This window comes from Felis catus, chromosome A2, assembly GCF_018350175.1.
Source record: "Felis catus isolate Fca126 chromosome A2, F.catus_Fca126_mat1.0, whole genome shotgun sequence".
NCBI classification, from domain to species: domain Eukaryota; kingdom Metazoa; phylum Chordata; class Mammalia; order Carnivora; family Felidae; genus Felis; species Felis catus.
The window spans coordinates 74,473,408-74,492,962 of NC_058369.1; the positions used below are offsets into that span (position 1 = coordinate 74,473,408).

The window sequence follows — 19,555 nt, forward strand, 5'->3', positions numbered from 1 at the left end:
CGCCTGCCTCCAGGCCCCTGCCTGTGTGGGGCTGCTGGAGCAAAAGGCCTGGAAAGTCATTCTGCATTTAAGAAAATATGGGAGGAGATTTCCGGCCTGCCAGAGGCAGGCTGACTCTTTCCTGACGTTATGGGAAAAACGCTGTAAGGCTTGACTCCACAGCTGAGCTCTGCACAAAGTTTTCCCTCTCGGCGCTTGGTCTTTGTCTCAGCAACCAGGCTGTACACACAGGAGGCCCCTTCGCCTCCGCCTCTCGTTCTCGGCTGCAGCCTTGGGGACGTGTGGGGCGTGTCCCACCATGAATTCTCATCTCCACTCTGCATTGTGCACGGAGCCAGACCACTATGCTTCCAGTGCCAGGTAACAGTTGCTAGCTTTGTGGCCCCAGGCAAGTTTTTCTGTTCTTTGGCCTCAGTTTCTTCATCTGCAAAATAGGGGTAAATGATAGCACCTACCTCATAGGATTAACACTAAATTTAAATACATATATACACTATCTTGCATATAGGATGCACAGTTTGTTATAATTATTTTTCATGTTGACAATCATAAGAAATAGGCGGTCTAGCCCAGAATAAGGAGGCCGAATACCTAATCTTTGTTGTTTTTTAACTTCCTCTCCATCGGCATGGGACACCGGGGTAGTTTCTTCCGTGTGAATCTCTGTAATTGTCTCTAACTCATGTTTGTCCTTCATCTGCTATATTCCCAGCAGCGCCCACGGTGGGGGATATACAAATCTAAAGAAAACGAAAGGCATGAATGAAGACCTCTATTGACCTGCCACTCTTGACTTCCTAATTTGCTAAAGGAGACTTCTAACACAGGGTTAAATCAAAAGCATTACTTTGAAATCTTTACAGGAACTTTTGGTAAATGCTTTGATGGTTGCCAAATATTAAGTTTTATGTCCTTGTCACAGAATGGTGAGACATGAAACTCTGATTTAGTTTAAGACCAGAATTTAATCCAACCTCTGTTTGGTATATATGTAACATCATACCCCATACTGGTGTTAAACATGGGTCCAGTGAGGTTAAAACTATGCCAGTTATAACTTATATGTGCTCATTCTGGCACTGCTTATGAATTAACTAAGAAAAGGGGGGCACCTGGGCCGCTCGGTCGGTTAAATGTCCGACTCTTCTTGATTTTGGCTCAGGTCATGATCTCACGGTTTTTGAGATCGAGCCCCGAGTTGGGATCTGCGCTGACAGTGCAGAGCCTGCTTGGGATTCTCTCTCTGCCTCGCCCCCACTGGCGCTCTCTCTCAAAATAAGTAAATAAAACTTAAAAAAAAAAAAAAAAAAGACTGCTGTTCATGAAATTCTCTCCAAGCTCAGTTTGGAGGGTGATCACTCCACATTCCCAAGTGCATACGGGTCTGTCCAAGAGCACACCAATCTTGATCAGCCTGAGAGTGATCCTCTGAACACTGAAATGACCATCAAGACCAAAGGTGTGGATGAGGTCACCATTGTCAACATTTTGACCAACTGCAGCAAGAACAGAGGCTATTGCCTTTGCCTACCAGAGAAGGACCAAAAAGAAAGTTGCATCAGCTCTGAAGTTAGCCTTGTCCAGCCACCTGCTCCGTGTGATGCTTCTGAGCTGAAAACCTCCATGAAGGGGCTGATGGGGACTCTCTCATTGAGATCATCTGCTCAAGGACCAACCAGGAGCTTCAAGAAATTAACAGAATCTACAAGGAAACGTACAAGACTGATCTGGAAGACATCATTTCTGACACATCTGGTGACTTCTGCAAGCCGACGGTTGCCCTCAAAAAGGGTAGAACGGAAGACGACTCTGTCATCGATCATAAACCGACTGACCAAGATGCCCAGGATCTCTAGGGTGCTGGAGTGAAGAGGAAAGGAACTGATGTGTTCAAGTGGATCCGCATCATGAGTGAAGAGTGTGTCACCTCCAGAAAGTGTCTGGCTACTTCCAGGGATAAAAAGCTACTGAGCTATGACTGGAGAGCATCAAGGAGTCAAAGGACACCTGGAAGAGGTTTTCCTGAACCCGGTCCAGTGCATTCAGGACAAGCCCCAGTATTCTGCTGATTGTACGACTCCATGAAGGGCAAGGTCACTCACGATAAAATCCTGACTAGAATCATGGTCTCTCGCAGTGCAGCGGACCTGGTGAAAATGAGGTCCGAATTCATGAGAAAGTACAGCAAGCCCCCATAGTACAGCATCCAGCAAGACAGGAAGGGCAACCATCAGAAAGCGTTGCCATACCTGTGTGATGGGGGTGACCAAGGCCCACGACAGCAGGAGCGGCCAGGAGTGGTGTTCCTTTGTTTCCAGCTAAGTTTTAGAAAATAGCTTGTGACTGACAGTCCCCTTGTGCCCGTCCCCGTAAGGATGACCTTAGCAGTGTCCCCTCACCATCTTTATTTCAGTTGCCTAAGCACCGTCTGCCTCTCATGTCTAGTCTTTTTAGTGAAAGAAATTAACATTCCAGGGAGTTGGACATCTATGTGAAAACACTTTGCCTCTTGTGTACTGTGTCATGAACAGATGAATAACCCAAATTTTTACTTTATCAACAAGAAAGAAAAAAGGAGAAAGGAAGGAAGGAAGGAAGGAAGGAAGGAAGGAAGGAAGGAAGGAAGGAAAAAGAAAAGAAAGGAATGGTAGGTAACAGCATGGTTACTCCTGCCACAATTTGGGAATTATATGGTCTCTGGGGATCATTCCGATTAGAACACGATATAAAGCTGGCCCCCAGCCATTTTAGTTTGGCAGTCTTCTAAAAGTAATGCGCAGTTGTGACTGCATAACGGTATCTTCCACGTAATCGTGCACATGGGGTCCTCCCATTTCTGAGCCCTCCCTGAGCCTGAGCAATGACTCTATGATCCAGGAAATCTGGCATCACTCAAAAGAAAGCCCTAAACTGAGAGTTCAAGACACTCAGCGGCTTTAAAATCTCTGATGAAGAGGCCCAGGTCGGGTCGTCTGAATTTTACATGTTACATATATCGTAAACATCAAGTAACACCACAAGCATTTAAAAAAAGGAAGTTTATTGGTCTTTAAATGGCTCAAATTGCAAATAAACCAATCGGGTAGTGGCATCAGCCTAAGACATGTGATGCGTCTTTGTCAGTTGGCTTCATAGCACCTCAGTACCCAGGAGAGGAAAGGTCTCAAAGCAAAGTCACAATGTTAGTGGTTAGGACCCCTGGTTAAATAAGACTGTGATGAGTACACACGGAGACCGCCGGGCCCGCGGGGCCAGGGTTACATTGGTAACTTGAATTCTGCACACGGCATAGCCTATGAAAAATACGAAACGGAAGATGTACATCTCAAACCCTTTAAGGACAAATATTTAACATGACAAGTCAGATGTAATATCTAAAGAGCTGAGTTCCTAAAAAGCCTATTTTTGTTAACTTCACATACACACCTGTTACCTGGAACGCCTGAATGCATTTTTCACTTGTTGAAATCAGGACTGAGCAAAAAGAAAGACAAAGTTTATTGAATTAGCCGTCTTAGCCCCATTCTGAAGAAGATAACAAAAATCTGGACAGTGGTATATTTCCCATTGAAATTATGTTCCCAAACAGCATGCTAGAATTCCTCCAGTGGGCACGGCACGCCAGGGCGACACAGGCTGGTGTTCGATCTGCAGATGCCAAACATGCCTTCTGCACCATACTCGGGGTTCACTGCGTGATGTTAGCGTTAGGAAAGCGTGGCTCCGGTGTTCTCCATTATGAACACGGGCTACAGGGACTACCGGTAACTCTCCTGCAGCCAAACTGTCACCTCCTAAGTGCAAATGTAGAAATGAACCAGCCGCAAGCACGCACACCTTCCCGAATGTTCTAGTGCAAAATGCATTAGCATTAACGACACCTTTCCTGTGCCCTGCTCCCGAGAGACCAACAACTTAACACACGCTCACCACTTGTAAAAAGGGAGTTCCAGGGACCGAGGTTCACCGAAACAACTGTACTGAATCCCCACAGTCTACAATTATCTTACAAGTATGGGCTGGCCCTTCATGTCAAACTACCTTACGGTTAATGAAAAGCGATCAAGGAGCTCTGGACCCTTACTTTCGAGAACCAGAGTATGGCACACATTTTAAGTTTGGACAGACTCCTAGCAGACAGTTATTTTGCAAGAATCGTCTATACAAAAGTTGTACTCCATACCAGGCAAATACTCTCACCAGGACACGTGGGGCAATGGGCCCACGGCACCAGCGGGGACATATCCAGAATGACACAACCGGGTACTTTTCAGTTTCTAAATTAAGGCATATTCAAAAATTTCCATGTACAAGTTTACATCACTTTTCTACGTTAATCACCAGGTAATTAATGCAGGTTCACAGATGAATTACTCTCAATTTAACTATATGCAACAATCATGCCAATAACTTTTCTTCTATATTTTGCATAACAATGGTTAAAAAAAAGTGGTACAGTTTAACTACCATGTTCACAATTGTCATTTTTCAAGGCAGTAGAAGACCAAGACATTTTAAAATGATATAAAATTTAAGCTTTGTAATAAACCAGAGGAAGTAGCCTTTCCTCTCATCCCTCCCACCCCGTCTCGGCTCTAACAGTTCCAGAAAGACTGCCCGCGACACACAAGCCCATACGCTACATTCAGGACCGCGATAAATGTAGGCAATTATGAGAGAAGTTGAACTCTGCTTCTTGGTGAAGCCACATTAATTTCTTTTTTAAGTGAATTTGACTCTCAGTGCAGTTCCAATTCATGCTTTTAGTGATACATAACAATTTCCAAATCGTTAAAGTAATTTCAGTCAATTGAGCCTTCAATGGCAATGCTTATAAATTATATTTATTAGTATGGTCAAGATAAGAAAGGAGTTTGGACTTCAATTATAAAATGCAGCATCTTTCTCTGATTCTCTTGGCTAAACTTTTCCTCTTCTTTTTTCCATTCTTTTCTTTGCTGTCTTCCATTTTTCTGGCTCGAATTTCCCTCATTAAGTCAAAAAATACCTAGAAAGAAGAAAATAGGGTAAATAAAGCCACCAGATAGTATGACCTTGGTACTTCTTGGAACCGGAGCAGTAAACCTTGGGAATAAGTAAGAGTAACTACTTAAGAGCTTTTGTCTGGGGGCCACCTGGGTGGCTCTGTTGGTTGAGAGTCTGACTCCTGATATCAGTTCAGGTCGTGACCTTGTGGTCGTGGGATCGAGCCCTGTGTTGGGCTCTGGGTTCTGCACTGAGTGTGAAGCCGGCTTGGGATTCTCTCTCCCCATCTCTGCCCCTCCCCCACCCATGCGTGCTCTCTTTCTCTCAAAATAAATAAACATTAAAAAAAAAAAGAGCTCCTGTTTTGAGGCGTGTAGGGACAGGAAAGCACAAAACTAGAGTCTTCTTCAAGTACACTGGGAAAATCGGGAAATGTTCTGAGTTATGCTTTTTGGTAGGAATGTTCACAAAATACAACCTGATCTTCCCATCCCATAACTTTCAAGACAAGTGATGATAGCTCCAAAGACAAAATTCAATGGACCGTCTTTGAGCAATTTACAATTAATAAATGTATCTTACCAGTTCATCTTTAAAAGTAATTAATTTATGTTTAACAAAATTTATATTTAATAACTGGTTTTTCCTCAGGTCCATTTTTAGAAACAAAGCTAAGGAAAGTGAGTGCTTCCTTTGTCATTTTGATACCAGAGGCTAAGAATTTATCAAGTCTGTCTTGATGTCTAGAAACTGGCAAAGGAGAGATATTAGTATAATAATTTAAAAATTACTAATGTAACAACTCAAAAGTTAAATATCAATAGCAAATGTCTGAGTGCAGACAGACAAGAGCCTAGAAGGATAAGGGCTCACACTGTACACGAACAGTTATGTGCGTGTATGATGAATGGATGAATAACTTTTATGGTTTATACCCAAATTCTGAATTAAAAAATTCAGTTATTACTTCTATTTTGTTTTTTAATTTTTCTCAAGAGCATGAAATAAGAAGTGACACCACACCGATTAAAAACAAACATTTAAAAATTCTGGTTAGCTTGTGCATTCTGAATGCTGTTAAGTCAACAAATGTGGGTTACGTAACGGCCAGTGTGCCTTTTCAAACATGCCTCCAGCTCTCTAAAGGAGACCGACTGGAAAAGCAAGGCGCCGAAAAGCACAGGTAGAGAGTGAGCCTGTGCGTGTGTAGAATATGGGTTACGTGGATCCACCTGCATGTGAAGTAGAAACAATGAAACCAAACACTAGTATTATTTTGAGGATGAAGGGAACAGGGTACAGGGAACAGTGAGGCATCTCTGAATATATCTTGTTATACAACTTCTATTTTGGAAATGGATATGTCTAACGTCTTAAAAAATGAAACTGGACACAAAAACTGAGAATCAAACTAAAACAAATAAGACTATACGTAGAGTTGGTGACATAATCCTACAGGGGACAGGATTATTTCGAGGGACTTTAAAACACAGTATACAGAATGTACGTCTCAGAAGAGAAGCCGAAGAGAAAAACAAAAACAAAAGCTCAACAAATAAAAAAGACGGATCTCCGACATCACTTTGTAACTTGGCTCTTACTAGCAGCAGTGGTATCGTCCTTTTGAACAGTTTTGTACAGATGCTACAGGACAGTGTAAGGGAGCAATTATGTTGATGTGGGTTAGGAACCAAGACTTCCAGTGTAAGAGAAGAGAGGTCAAAATCCCGAGTGCTAAACCTGAATCAGAAGTAACGGTGGGCTCTCAGGATTTGCTTCCTTGTAAGAATAGATATGTGCCAGCACTTCACTGAAGGGACACGAAGCAACGACAGCCCAAAAGCAATAAGCAAATTAGTCCCCAGGCTTTGGCTGCTAAATACCATTCCTGCCAAGGGAACCAGCGTTTCCTAGACAAAGTGGACGATTCCTGATCTGGAGTGAAAAACAAAAAGTCAGTCAGAAAGCAAGGAGGCTATTAAAAAATAATAATAATAAGGCAAGGAACAATCAGAGACTAGTGGGTTAAGTCAAATGGACACAGGACCAACACACAAGGTGAGGGGAATGGTTAAAACAGGGAAAAAGTGAGCAAAGAACATCCACAGAGGATGCAGGAGACCAAAACACACAGGTGACACAGACCCCATGGGCCCACGGGCTCGGCTTCCCCAGGATGGAGATTTCAGAACCCTGTGCTTCGAGTCCACAGTTGGCCATCGGGGCAGGGAGCTTCCAAACTAGCTACGTGTAATATCCGAGGACTACCCTGCGGCTTTCAGATGTGGACTTATCACTATGGAATAGACATCAGAAGAAGGTTTAATTTCTAATTTTAGATAAGTATCCGCAGTGAACTTCAAATGAATCCCTATTAGAAATCGCCAAGGTCATCTTGACTAGCAAATGCCGTGGGGAACTTGTAAAGTCTGCATCAGCTACTATAATGAGCTAAAGCTAATGGAAGCTCTGTTCCAACGGCCACATGGAAGGACACGCGTAACTAGGGATAAGAATAAAGGGTTGTGGGGGTGCCTGGGTGGCTCAGGTGGCTGAGTGTCCAACTCTTGATTTCGGATCAGGTCATGATCTCAGGGTCGTGGGATCAAGCCCTGTGTTAGGTTCTGTGCTGAGTGTGATGCCTGCTTGGGATTCAATCTCTCTCTCTCTCTCTGTCCCTCTCCCCCACTTGCAACACGTGTTTTCTCTCTCTCTCTCTCTCTCTCTCTCTCTCTAAAAAAATAAAAATAAAAAAGAATAAAGGGTTGGCTTCGACAACCTCAGGCACATGAGGCAGGGCTGCCTTTGACTTTTTTTAATATAGATACTTCTCAAAATTACTTTTCTCTGTTTGCTCCCACCTCTTCTTCTCCTGTCTCCTTTGTTTTCCCATTCCCATTTTAGGGCAACCTGGTATACACAAAATTTGGCTCTTCTAAATCCAGAGTAGAGATCACAGGATATCCTTCTCACACAAGTCAAAATAAGACAAAACTAGATAAACATACAAACAGGCTCAGAATGCTAGGCTTACAATACTTACAGCTGAAAAAACAAAAGTTACTAGAAACGACAAACACCTCTCTTTTGAAAAGCATCAACAGACATTAGCTTAAATCTAAACCTCTGCCTTGTTTGTTTTAAGCACTTAGACAATATTAAATTTTCAAACAGATTAAGGATCTACCGTAAAAGCCAACAAAAAAGAAGGGAAAAAATTATAGGTAAGTTTTTTTTAACTTTTTAATTGTTTTTAAGTTTAGGATGGGAGACAGCTTTTCTAAGAAAGCCACAGAACCCACGAGTCAGAAAGGAAAACACTGAAAGATTTCACAACATAATCCCTAGTGTTTTTCCATGGCAAAAGACAAGAATCAGCCAAATTAGAAGATGTAGTATGGATTAGGAGACAATATCCACAACAGATATAAATGGACAAACGGTTAATGTCTTTACTATAAAGTACGCTTTAGGAATCAAAATAATAAAGCTGTAAGATCAATGGGCAGAAAAGAAAGTAATTTCAGAGTTCACAGAAAATGTACAAATGGAATGGCCCATGAATCAACTACAACATGTCTCATTAATTATCAAGAAACAATGGTTTAGCCACCTCCCCGGTGACTTTGAAAGGTTGCTTTACCTGGTGCTGGGAAGACAGTGGGGAGAGGGTTTTGGTGCAAGTAAGGACGCTTTCTGGAGGGCACCCTGTTATTAAAATTCACAATGCACCTTGCATGGGTGCACAGAAAGCTCACCGCAGCACTGCTGTGAGAGAAGACACAGCGGGCAATCGGCACGTCACTCATGGGAAAATGGCTGAATTACGAAAAAGCCCAACTATGAAACACTTCCTAGATGTTTACAAGAATGTGGTATGTCTATATGTAACGGCATAGAAAGAACTACATCTGTTATGAAATTTACAAAGCAAACTACAGAAATACATGATCTACATACACAGAAATACTATATACATGTTGTATATACACCATATGTATATAAATGTGCTACATACACTACAAAAGTCCTATTTATATGGGGGGGAAAACAAGCAAACACAAGCTTTCCCTCAGATTCTACAGGCCGGTCTGTAAGTGTAGATAAATGTCTGGAAAGACACACCTGATCAGCAGTGGTTGGTTACCTTACAGGAAGGGGAGGGGAGTGACTCACTTTTTCTCCTTATTACAGATTTTTCTTTATATAATAAGCATGTGTTCATGTTTTTAATGAAAACACTTAAAAATAAACAGACTACATTTCTCCTATAACTCTTTCCCCAACCTAAATTGGCTCTCCTGACGTAATAAATCACACTCTCCTTTTTGACATCTACTTGCTCAATCTGTTTCCATTACTCCAAGATGTTCCTTAAAAATTAAGAGCAACCTTAAAAAAAAAAAAATTAAGAGCAACCTTGGAGCCATGATTTAAAGAGCTGGAGCATTTAGCTAGAAGGCTACTAACAAGGTCGTCAGATGAACCTGGCACCCAGTGAGTCCACAAGCAGGTTTTCCATGTGGTCCTCTGCCTCTGGGTGACTCCTCTGTGACAGGCATGACCTCTGCGACAGGCGAGGCCCCGTCTCCCTCTCCCTCTCCTCTCTCTCTCTCTCTCTCTCTCTCTCCCTCTCGAGCCGGCTCAACCACTCTGATGGTCCTGAAGCTTTTCACAGGGAGGATTCAAAATCTGCCTCTTTGAAACTTCAACCCAACGGTCTATTTGGAATCCAGATGAGGACAAGACATGAGACCTTACTCTTGTAGGGAGCTAGTATTTGTTTTTTGTGACAAACAAGATACATGCCAGTTTAATAGGAGCCAGTATTAACACTTGCCACCCCCCGACAATCTGTGCCAGGCTTCCAGTAGCGGGCAACATACAGCCTGGGAGACACCACAGGAGACACCATTGTGTCGAGTAAAACAGTGCGGAAATGACACGGGCACCAGGGTTGGTTGCACCCAGAGCCAGCAGATGCCATCACAGGCCTTTTGAAGTTGAATCAGGTGTATAATCTTTCCACTTCTTTTCCGCATCTAAACAGTGAGCACGAGAAGAGTATGCCTTACAGAGTTAAAGACAAATGGTCTGTGCTGGCCACAGTGCTTGGGTCTTACAGACACCATTGAATATTAGCTCCTTTACCTATTAACATCATTTCCTCAGCAAGAAACCAAATATAACCTAATTCTAGAAACTGAATAGTTGCTGCAAGTTACTTTTATTTAGCCACTGAGGTATTTTATCTGGCAGTCACTCCTCAGGGTGAATAGTACATCAAGTTACAGTATTCCATATGAACTTGTACCTACCTTCCTTCCTTCCTTCCTTCCTTCCTTCCTTCCTTCCTTCCTTCCTATCTATCTATCTATCTATCTATCTATCTATCTATCTATCTGAGTGTGCATCCGTGCAAGTGGGGGGGCAGGCAAAGGAAAACAGAATCTTAAGCAGGCTCTACACTTAATGTGGATCCCAACGTGGGGCTTGATCCCACGAACTGCGAGATCATTACCTGAGCCAAAATCAAGAGTTGGACGCTCAACCGACTGAATCACCCAGGCGCCCACCCCCACCCTGCTCTGCCCCCGTACCTTGGTTTATAAGCGTCCACATTGAATGTAATTTTGCTTTGGAGAGGTGACCCTTGAGTACAGACGATACTTTGCAAAACCGGCCACAGCAATACTCCCTACGCACTCTTCCAGCATCTTACCATTCTCCATCAGCACGTGGAGTCCATTCCCCTTCCTCCCAAACCTGGGTAGGACCTGCGACTACTCCAGCCAACAGAATGAAGTGGAAATAATGCTGAGTAACTTCCCTGCCTAGGTCATAAAAGGTGACATGGTTTCTGCCTGGTTCTTATTCTCTTGTGACACTGGCTCTTGCTCTAAGAAAGCCTAAAGTAGGACACAACAGAAAAGGTTACATGGCGAGGAACCGAGCCATCCCTGGACAACAGCCAGTGTCAACTGCCTGGATCAGGCATGTGTGGACAGTCTTTAGAACTTAATCAGAGGGCCTGGATGCCTCAGTCAGTTAAGCTTCTGACTTTGGCTCAGGTCATGATCTCATGGTTCGTGGGTTCGAGCTCCGTATCGGGCTCTGTGCTGACAGCTTGGAGCCTGGAGGTTGCTTCGGATTCTGTGTCTCACTCTCTCTGCCCCTCCCCTGTTCACACTGTCTCTCTCTCTCTCCCTCTCTCCCTCTCTCTCTCTCAAAAATAAACAAACATTAAAAAAAAAAATTGAAAAAAAAAAAAAAAAAAGAAAGAAAAGAACAGAACCTAATTGAAGATGCTTCCAGTTCCCAGACTTCAAGCTTTTCAGCTGAGGCATGAGACACTGTGGAACAGAGACGAGCCAACTCCACTGTGATCTGTCCAAAACTTTGGCCCAGAGATTCCATGAGCATAATAAATGGTTACTTTCACCCATAAGTTTTGGGGGTATATTTTGTTACACAGCCAGAGTAACTAAAATAGCCCTATACTTTCAACTTTCCTCTTTTGAAAATACATGCATATGGCAAAAAATTCACGCCAGCAGATGACAGCACAGAGATTGTTATAATAACTGCTCCATAGCTTTTGTGGTTACTGCTCACCTCTTGGACCCACTGTCCTTAGTTTGAATAGGTTTTAGAGTGTGTTCTACAATTGCTCATCAGTTTGGAAGAAATGAAACACACACACACACACACACACACACACACACACACACACTAATATTCAATGCTGCCTTTCAAAACCCCAAACACACTGAACTTTAAAACCTATTTTTATTAGTACTTTAAATACATTTGCCATAACTTTGGAGAAAACTGGTATAGACTATGTAGAAATCTTATAACACTCATTTTGTACAGATCTCTTGGAACTACAGGAATCTCACCATGTGACAAAAAATCTAATCAGCTTAAGACAGTATAGTGACATTACCTAAAGACCTACAGTAATTGGGGGTGCCTGGGTGGCTCAGTTGGTCGAGTGTCCAACTCTTGGTTTTGGCTCGTGTCATGATCTCATGGTTTGTGAGTTTGAGCCCTGTGTTGGGCTCTGTGCTGACACTGCGGACCCTGCTTGGGACTGTCTGTCTGTCTCTCTCTCTCTGCCCCTCCTCTACTTGCCCATGCATACTCTCTCAAACTAAATAAATAAACTTAAAAAAAAAAAAAACCCCACAGCAAATGAAAAGAAAGACTAATTTTTTTTAACCTAATGATTTCTGTATTGGTATTACGAGTCTACAGGCACAAGCAGACCAATTCGCTAAAACTTAAAGCCACCCAGAGCAGTGTTACTCAAAGTGTGGTCCACCAGGCCACAGTCTGTACCACCTGGAGCTTCCTAGAAATGCAAATTCTCAGGTCCCACCCCACAGCAAATGAAGCAAAATCTCTGGGGGTAAGACCCAGGAATCCATGCGTATTAAGTTTCATAGACACTTCTGCCAGTTAGAGTTTGAGAGGCACTCAGTAGAGCTTAGATGCTTGGAGGCTAAAAGAGGCCATGTGTGGAGGGCTCAAGGGGGCAGGGCCTCAGTCTTCCTAAACACTGAAGACGCAGGTCTCGGCAGCAGGATGAAATAACGTATGTGGGCAGGTTCCCAGGAACAAGGCAAGGGTGTTCCTGGCCTGGACTCGGCGAAGGGCCAATGTGGACAAAGAAGAGGGCTCAGGGGGAAACAGAGGTGAGGGTAGGGGCACAGGTGTAGTAACAGATTTCAAAGCCCTCTTATCTGGGGATCCTTTGTCTTCGGAGGTACCTTTACTTTCGAGAACTTAAATAGGGCTGGGCAGGTGTCAGCTCAGAGGACACTTCTAAATTATCCAGCCGCTCAGGGTAAGAAAAAAGAAAAATTAAGAAAAGGCAGCGATTCGGGTCAGAAATCCTATTAGTGCTAGAAAAAAACCACTTAGCTGTGGTGTCTCATGTTTTAATGTCTCTTGGGAGCCTGAGGACAAGGTGAAGTGAGAAATGCCTAACATGTTGCACTTGAGCATTTAGGGCAGATAATAATCAGCACATACTAAATCACCATTTGAAAGTTTCACAAATCTCTGGACAAAATGCAGCTGAGTTAAAGCAAATCAGCTTATTAACGTGATGTAGCAGTAAGGACAGCCACCCTTTACCTTGTCAACATTAGCTCGAGTTTTAGCAGATGTTTCCACATAGTTGACATTCCACTGGTCGGCTCTGGTTTTCGCCTCTTCTACAGAAACCTGCCTTTTATCTTCTAAATCTGATTTGTTACCAACCAGCAGAAATGGAACATTCTCATCTTCTTTTACTCTTAAGATCTGCTCCCTGGATAAAAGAAAATGAGAAAGAAATATTAATATCACCCCCACAGGTTAAGCTAACAAAATAACTAACACCATCTGCCATTAGCCTTTCCGTGTGTGTGTCTACATAACAACAATTAACTCAATCATGGCACGGTAGGGCGTGTGCTGCACCTCTTCCTTATTCTACCACCAACCACTTGAATTACACACTTCACTGTTGAAGGGAAAATACACTGAAGAGAGTAGCAATATGGTAGTGGAGGCACAAAATCAAAGTGTCAAAGGTTACTTCCTCCAAGTGTTTTTGAAAATAAGCTTTCAACGTAAGGATGGTTTTAGATTTGCAAAAAGTATGAAGACAGTGCAGAGAGTTCCCGTATTCTCCACACCCTGTTTCCCCTACTGTTAACACCTTACGTCAGCATGGTACGTTTATCATAGTGAAGGGACCAATCTTGATACATCATTATTAGCTGAAGTCCAAATTTTATTCAGATGTTTTCAGTTTTTCCCTCCTGTCCTAAGATCCCATCCAGGACACCACATGACATTTAGCTGTCATACTGCCTTAGATTCCATGTGACTCTGACAGTTCTCAGACTTGCCTTGGTTTTGATGACCTTGACAGTTTTGAGACGTGCTGGTCAGCTAATTTGTAGAAAATCTCTCAACTGGTATTTGTCTGATGTTTTTCTCATGATTAAATTGGGGTCATGGGATTTGGGGAGGAAGACCACAGAGGGAGAGAGTGCCATTCCTATTACATCATATCAATGGTCCTACCAAATGTTTTAAAAAACCCCACACATGCCAGAAATCTCTGCAAGTCTGCTCTGGAGTACAGCTTTTGTATTCACAGAGAAGTTATATGCTGTCACCAGTTCCAAAGGTATCATGGCTCTCTGTCCTTCTTAGGCGACTGTGAGCAAAGTACTTCTTTGCCTCAGTTTCCCATGCGTAACATGGGGCTAACAATACCTTCCTTATAAGGTTGCTATGAGGATGAAACGCAAAGTACTTAGAGTTGTGCCCAGCAATTCAGTAAACGTTAGCTGTTCTTAATCATTATTATTACTGTGTTGGAGAAAGTGGTTTTCTTATAAAATCAACACTTTCTTGCTAACTTACCGGTGCCTCCCCTCTGAAATTATTAAAAGACGTTGGAACTACAGGAACACAAATAGTTCAGACTAAGAGAAAAACGAGAAAATTAAAGGGATTATTGGGATGACAGGTCAGCAGAGTATACCTGGTTTTGCGAGGATCTATCATGATAAGACAGATTTGAGAGACTGAGTATGAATCTTCATCAAGCCTTGATCTCAGATTTGTCCATTTTGTGCTTCTTAGATTTTGTGATTCTGATTTTAAGAGATAAGATGTAAAAAATGCGTGCCTTAGAATCCATGAAATTCGCTAGTATCTGGCTTGTCTTGTTAATGCTTCGAAGTGTCTGGTGTGTGGTGAGCACTGTTATGAGTATTAGGCAGTGTTACTACCTTTCCTATCACTTCATTCACCTGATTTCCGATGTTGTAAATATTCTAACAGACTCAGTGTTTGTAGGCAGCTCTTTGGGCCTGAATTCCTAGTTTTTCTTTCTTTTCTTGAGAGAGAGAGAAAAAAAGAGAGACAGAGAGAGAGGGAGTGGCGGAGACAAAGGGAGAGAGAGAGAATCTTAAGCAGGCTCCGCACCCAGTTCCTGATCCTGACACAGGGCTCAATCCCATGAACTGTGACATCATGACCTGAGCCAAAATCAAGAATCAGATGCTAACTGACTGGGCCACCCAGGTCCCCCTAATTTTTTTTTTTTTTTTTAATTCCTAGTTTTTCTACCGTGAACAGATTGTAGACCATATAGTCACCTCCATCTTCCACTGACTGGTACTTAGCCTATTACCCATCCTTTTAGGAAGTTACAATGTCAGCCAGGCACAGGGACTTGGTGACACATGCTAAGCTGTACTACAGGGCTGTGATGTTGTCTACCATCCACGTGATCTCTTGCAAAGAGCACGTCAACACTCACCATCACTACTATTAAATTTATGACGTATTTGCGAAGGGGATATCAGCCAGTCCAAATCTTTTTCTACTGCTGGTGACAACAAATTTGCTGTTACCTCCTTAACCAGTTTCCTTTGTGATCAACAGCCTCACACTAAGATGTTAACAACACCTGACTTACTACTTAATCTCACTAACCACCAGAGACTGACTCTGGCATTTGTGACTAGTACTTCTGGTCGCATGTAGATATAGTCATTAACTTATTTCTTAATAAATACCTCATAAGTTACTGAGTCCAATGCTCCAGGAAGACCAATACTGAAAATACAGTGTGATTAATGCTATCAGAAATGTGACGTTGGAAAGCCTGGACCTTCTGGGTTCAGAGGTGAGAAGACAATATTCATGAGAGTTAATTAGCTGGTTTTAATTAGCTACTTTCCTGGACGTCAGAGAAAGGCACTGCTATATCTACAACCTTCCTACGCATTTTACTTAATGTGATGCTCCCTTTAAGCGGAGTTTTAGAGGCTATTACAGAATTTTAGAATAGGAAAGTACTTTTATAAACTGGTCCAACTTTTTCATTTTTGACATAAGAAAAGTGAGAACCAGAAAAAAAAAAAAGAACATTTTCTAACATTTCTATCAAACGTTTACTAAACATGCCCTGTATGATATATGCCAGGAACGGTACCAAATATGGGTCCCGGGGATCCTCAGGTGGATAGGAAATGGGTCCTGCTCTCAAGAGTTTTCTCCTGGTCAGGAAAAACACATGCAAATCAAGCTGATGCTACAAGTGCAGTGAGTGTGCTCTCAGAGCGGGGCCAGGCACTCTGCACACAGAGGAGCAAGCAGTGGGTTCTGCCCTGGGGACAGGAGGCCCAGGAAGGCTGAAGAGAGGAGCCGCCGCTGGTGCCACATTCTGCGGGTCAGACCAGGTGGAGCGCAACCACTCGGACTGTCTCAAAAATGCCTTTCCTGTGTCGCCACTGAGTCACTGGGACTGTTATGGGAAGGGCAACACACTGGAGGGACAACAGAAGAGTAATGAATGATTCACTTATTTTCTGTAAAAGCCACAGCCCAAGATTCTTACTCTCTTTATTCCCTTGAGACACCACTTTGGCTTTGGCAACTACGGTGACACATTTATCCCATCACCTAGAACAGGACTTGCTCCATAATAAGCACTCAAATACGTGCTGAATGAGTGAATAAGCACTGAAAGTTCTCTAACTTTCAACACGTCTCCCAGGACTGTAAGTTAGCAGGGCCTGCCACTGTGTGCACTTTATCCCATACATAACTCCTTCTTTAGAGACAACAAAGTTAATTTTACAAATATATGTGCATTTTAAAAGTTTCTCAATGACGTGTTTTGTCCTTGAGATTCCCTGAGTTCTTGACACTTTCGAATGCACACGGAAAGGAGGCTTTATGTAAGCCCAGGTTCAGTTTTTGCTCAAGTGCTGGAAAACTTCTTTCCTTATCTGTGGAAATCCTTCTCATCCTTCATGCTCATCTATCTCAAGAAGGCCTCTGAGCTCCTCTCCTCTCCTGGTCCCTGTAATCATCACTGCCCACGTCTCCTACTCTGTCACTACCTTGCTCTTGGTTTCAGGCCTTCATCATCTAGGCTGTGTGAATCTTGAAAACAGAGGGTTCACCACATGCTTCTTTTGTGTCCCTTATACCAAGGCAAACACTTAAACAGAAATAAAAAATATATAATTAAAGACTACTTTTGGGGCGCCTGGGTGGCTCAGTCGGTTAAGCGTCCGACTTTGGCTCAGGTCATGATCTCACGGTTTGCGAGTTCGAGCCCCGTGTCAGGCTCTGTGCTGACAGCCCAGAGCCTGGAGCCTGCTTTGGATCCTGTGTCTCCCTCTCTCTGCCCCTCCCCCACTTGTGCTCTGTCTCTAACAAAAATAAATATACATTAAAAAAAATTTAAAAAAAAAGACTACTTTTGATTACGCATGTAGTAACTGAGGCTATTCAAGAACTTATTCGTGGCCTATTTCTCTTAGAACCCCTCTCCCCTTCACCAACCGCCTCCCTGCAAACCAAATGGATGACAGAATTTGATTAGGCAAATAGTAAGTGAGATATAAAAACTATTGTATCACACAACCCAGTGTACCACTTTACGGTATTATTACTTCTATTAATTTTATTTTTACATTTATTTATTTTTGATAGACAGAGAGAGACAGAGCACAAGTGGGGGAGAGGCAGAGAGAGAGGGAGACACAATCTGAAGCAGGCCCCAGGCTCCAAGCTGTCAACACAGAGCCCGATGTGAGGCTCGGATTCACAAACCGCGAGATCATGACCTGAGCTGAAGCCGGACGCTTCACCGACTGAGCCACCCAGGCACCCCTACTTCTATTAAGATAATCGGTGTGCACTGTCGGGGCATCTGTGTGGTGAGGAGGATGGCGATGTGCCCGCTCAGCATCACACGGGTGCTGTAAAGCCAGTGACTAACGCAGAAAGATCTGAAATCTGGGTCAGAGCTCCATTATGTGATCCAAGCATCAACTATTCCAGCAGCATTAGTACTGTACTCTGAAGAGAAATACTCCAGTAACGCCTAACAGACTTTGGGGACTGAGGCTGCCACCATCTCCCGTGCCAATACAGAGGGCACGGGGATGGCTGGAAGATTACACAACGTACACGGAACACCCGAGTGTACATGCACTGTGGATGGAGTCACGCACTACCATCAAAGAGGGAATAAACACAACTGCACGCAGAGGGAAAGACTAACAAGTAACCACCTCTGGTTGTCCACTTGTTTCTGGGGAGGACACCTGTACAACGGCACTCGTCCCTGACACACCTGAAGTCGGCTGTGGCTGCAAAGGATTCCATTTCGGTAATCGAGAAGACACAGAGGAAACCCTCCCCGCTCCGAAAGTAGTTGTCTCTAATTGCAGCGTAATCCTCCTGCCCAGCTGTATCCAAGATATCGATCTGCACTTCCTCCCCATCCAGCACGACCTTCTTCCGATAGCTGTCCGCTTTGGTAGGCTCGTAGTCCTCCACAAACTGCAGAAGATGAAATAGAGATTCACGTGAAGCTGCTGAAATAGTACAGAGAGGTCCCATGTACTCTTCATTCAGGTTTCCCCGGTGGTAAAAACTCATTAATTTAAATTTTCATTTTAGGTAATTTGGTGGCTTCGACATTTGTAAAAAGCCAGGGTTAAATGATTAAGTCTAGACTGTTTACAGCTTGAAAACGGTGCTGTTTTCTTCCTTAAAACACCATAACTACAAAAGCTATTACACATATATTTAATCAAATACATAAACATTCCTTTCAATGTGACACTAAATATAAATTTTCATGCCAGAATTATGGAAATAACTTGAAAGTAAGTCAATATTTAGGTAAGCATTGAGAGTTGTGAAATCTCTTTTCTAAAATGAACCAAATCAAAAAAGTGACTTATACTACTCAGTAGAGTGGCAAATCATGAACTTTTAGATCTCTCTCTAAACATCTGATTTTTAAAATAACAGTACAACTAAACAACTTTACATTCCCACATCCATCTTCAACTCTGTAAATCTCCCCTTGATATTTTTGATCACTGTATCATTGTTAGCATGTAAGGATGTATACATACACAGTTTTGTAGGGTTTTTTTTTATTAGGCCCTATAAGTATTTTCATTATCTGATATGTTCTTATATATTGGCTCAATGTCTATATCCCTCTACTAGAATTTAACCCTTGGGAGTAGGGACTTGACTATTCTACTCATCACTCCATCTCCCAGAGCTTAGAACATGTCTGAAACATGTAGACGCTCACTAAATAATTATTAAAAATACGAACACAGTGTATTTGCAACTATAAAGGCTATGGGACATTCTACCGTATTTACATTGCTAATTTTTATTTGCATATTTATGAATATCAAATACAAATATTCAGATAGCACATCAGATACTATGGTGAATATTAGTATTTATCAATACTAAATGAAAAGTTAAGCATTCATCAAATGTAAGGTATATGAACAGTCTTACCTTTAAAAAAATTTTTTTTATTTATTTATTTTGAGAGAGAGAGAGAGAGAGAAAGAGAGAGAACATGCACACATGTGGGTGAGGGGCAGAGAGAGAGGGTGAGAGAGAATCCCAAGCAGGCACTACTACACTGTCAGTGCAGAGCCAGATGAGGGGCTTAAACCCACAAACATGAGATCATGACCTGAGACGAAATCAAGAG

General features: G+C 42.6%; 1 protein-coding gene and 1 pseudogene across 1 annotated transcript in view; one reads left to right on the forward strand and one right to left on the reverse strand.

The window, feature by feature from the left end:
- The first annotated feature begins 1,299 nt into the window (after window positions 1-1,299).
- On the forward strand, window positions 1,300-3,335 carry LOC101098528 (annotated as a pseudogene).
- RALA (RAS like proto-oncogene A) overlaps window positions 3,024-19,555 on the reverse strand; it is a 72,437-nt gene continuing 55,905 nt past the window's right edge. The window contains exons 3-5 of the mRNA XM_023250203.2: window positions 18,155-18,363; window positions 13,132-13,306; window positions 3,024-5,008 (exon numbers count right to left, since the gene is read on the reverse strand). Coding sequence (XP_023105971.1) covers window positions 4,886-5,008; window positions 13,132-13,306; window positions 18,155-18,363 — 507 coding nt within the window. The 3' untranslated portion in view covers window positions 3,024-4,885. The remainder of the gene's footprint in view (window positions 5,009-13,131; window positions 13,307-18,154; window positions 18,364-19,555) is intronic.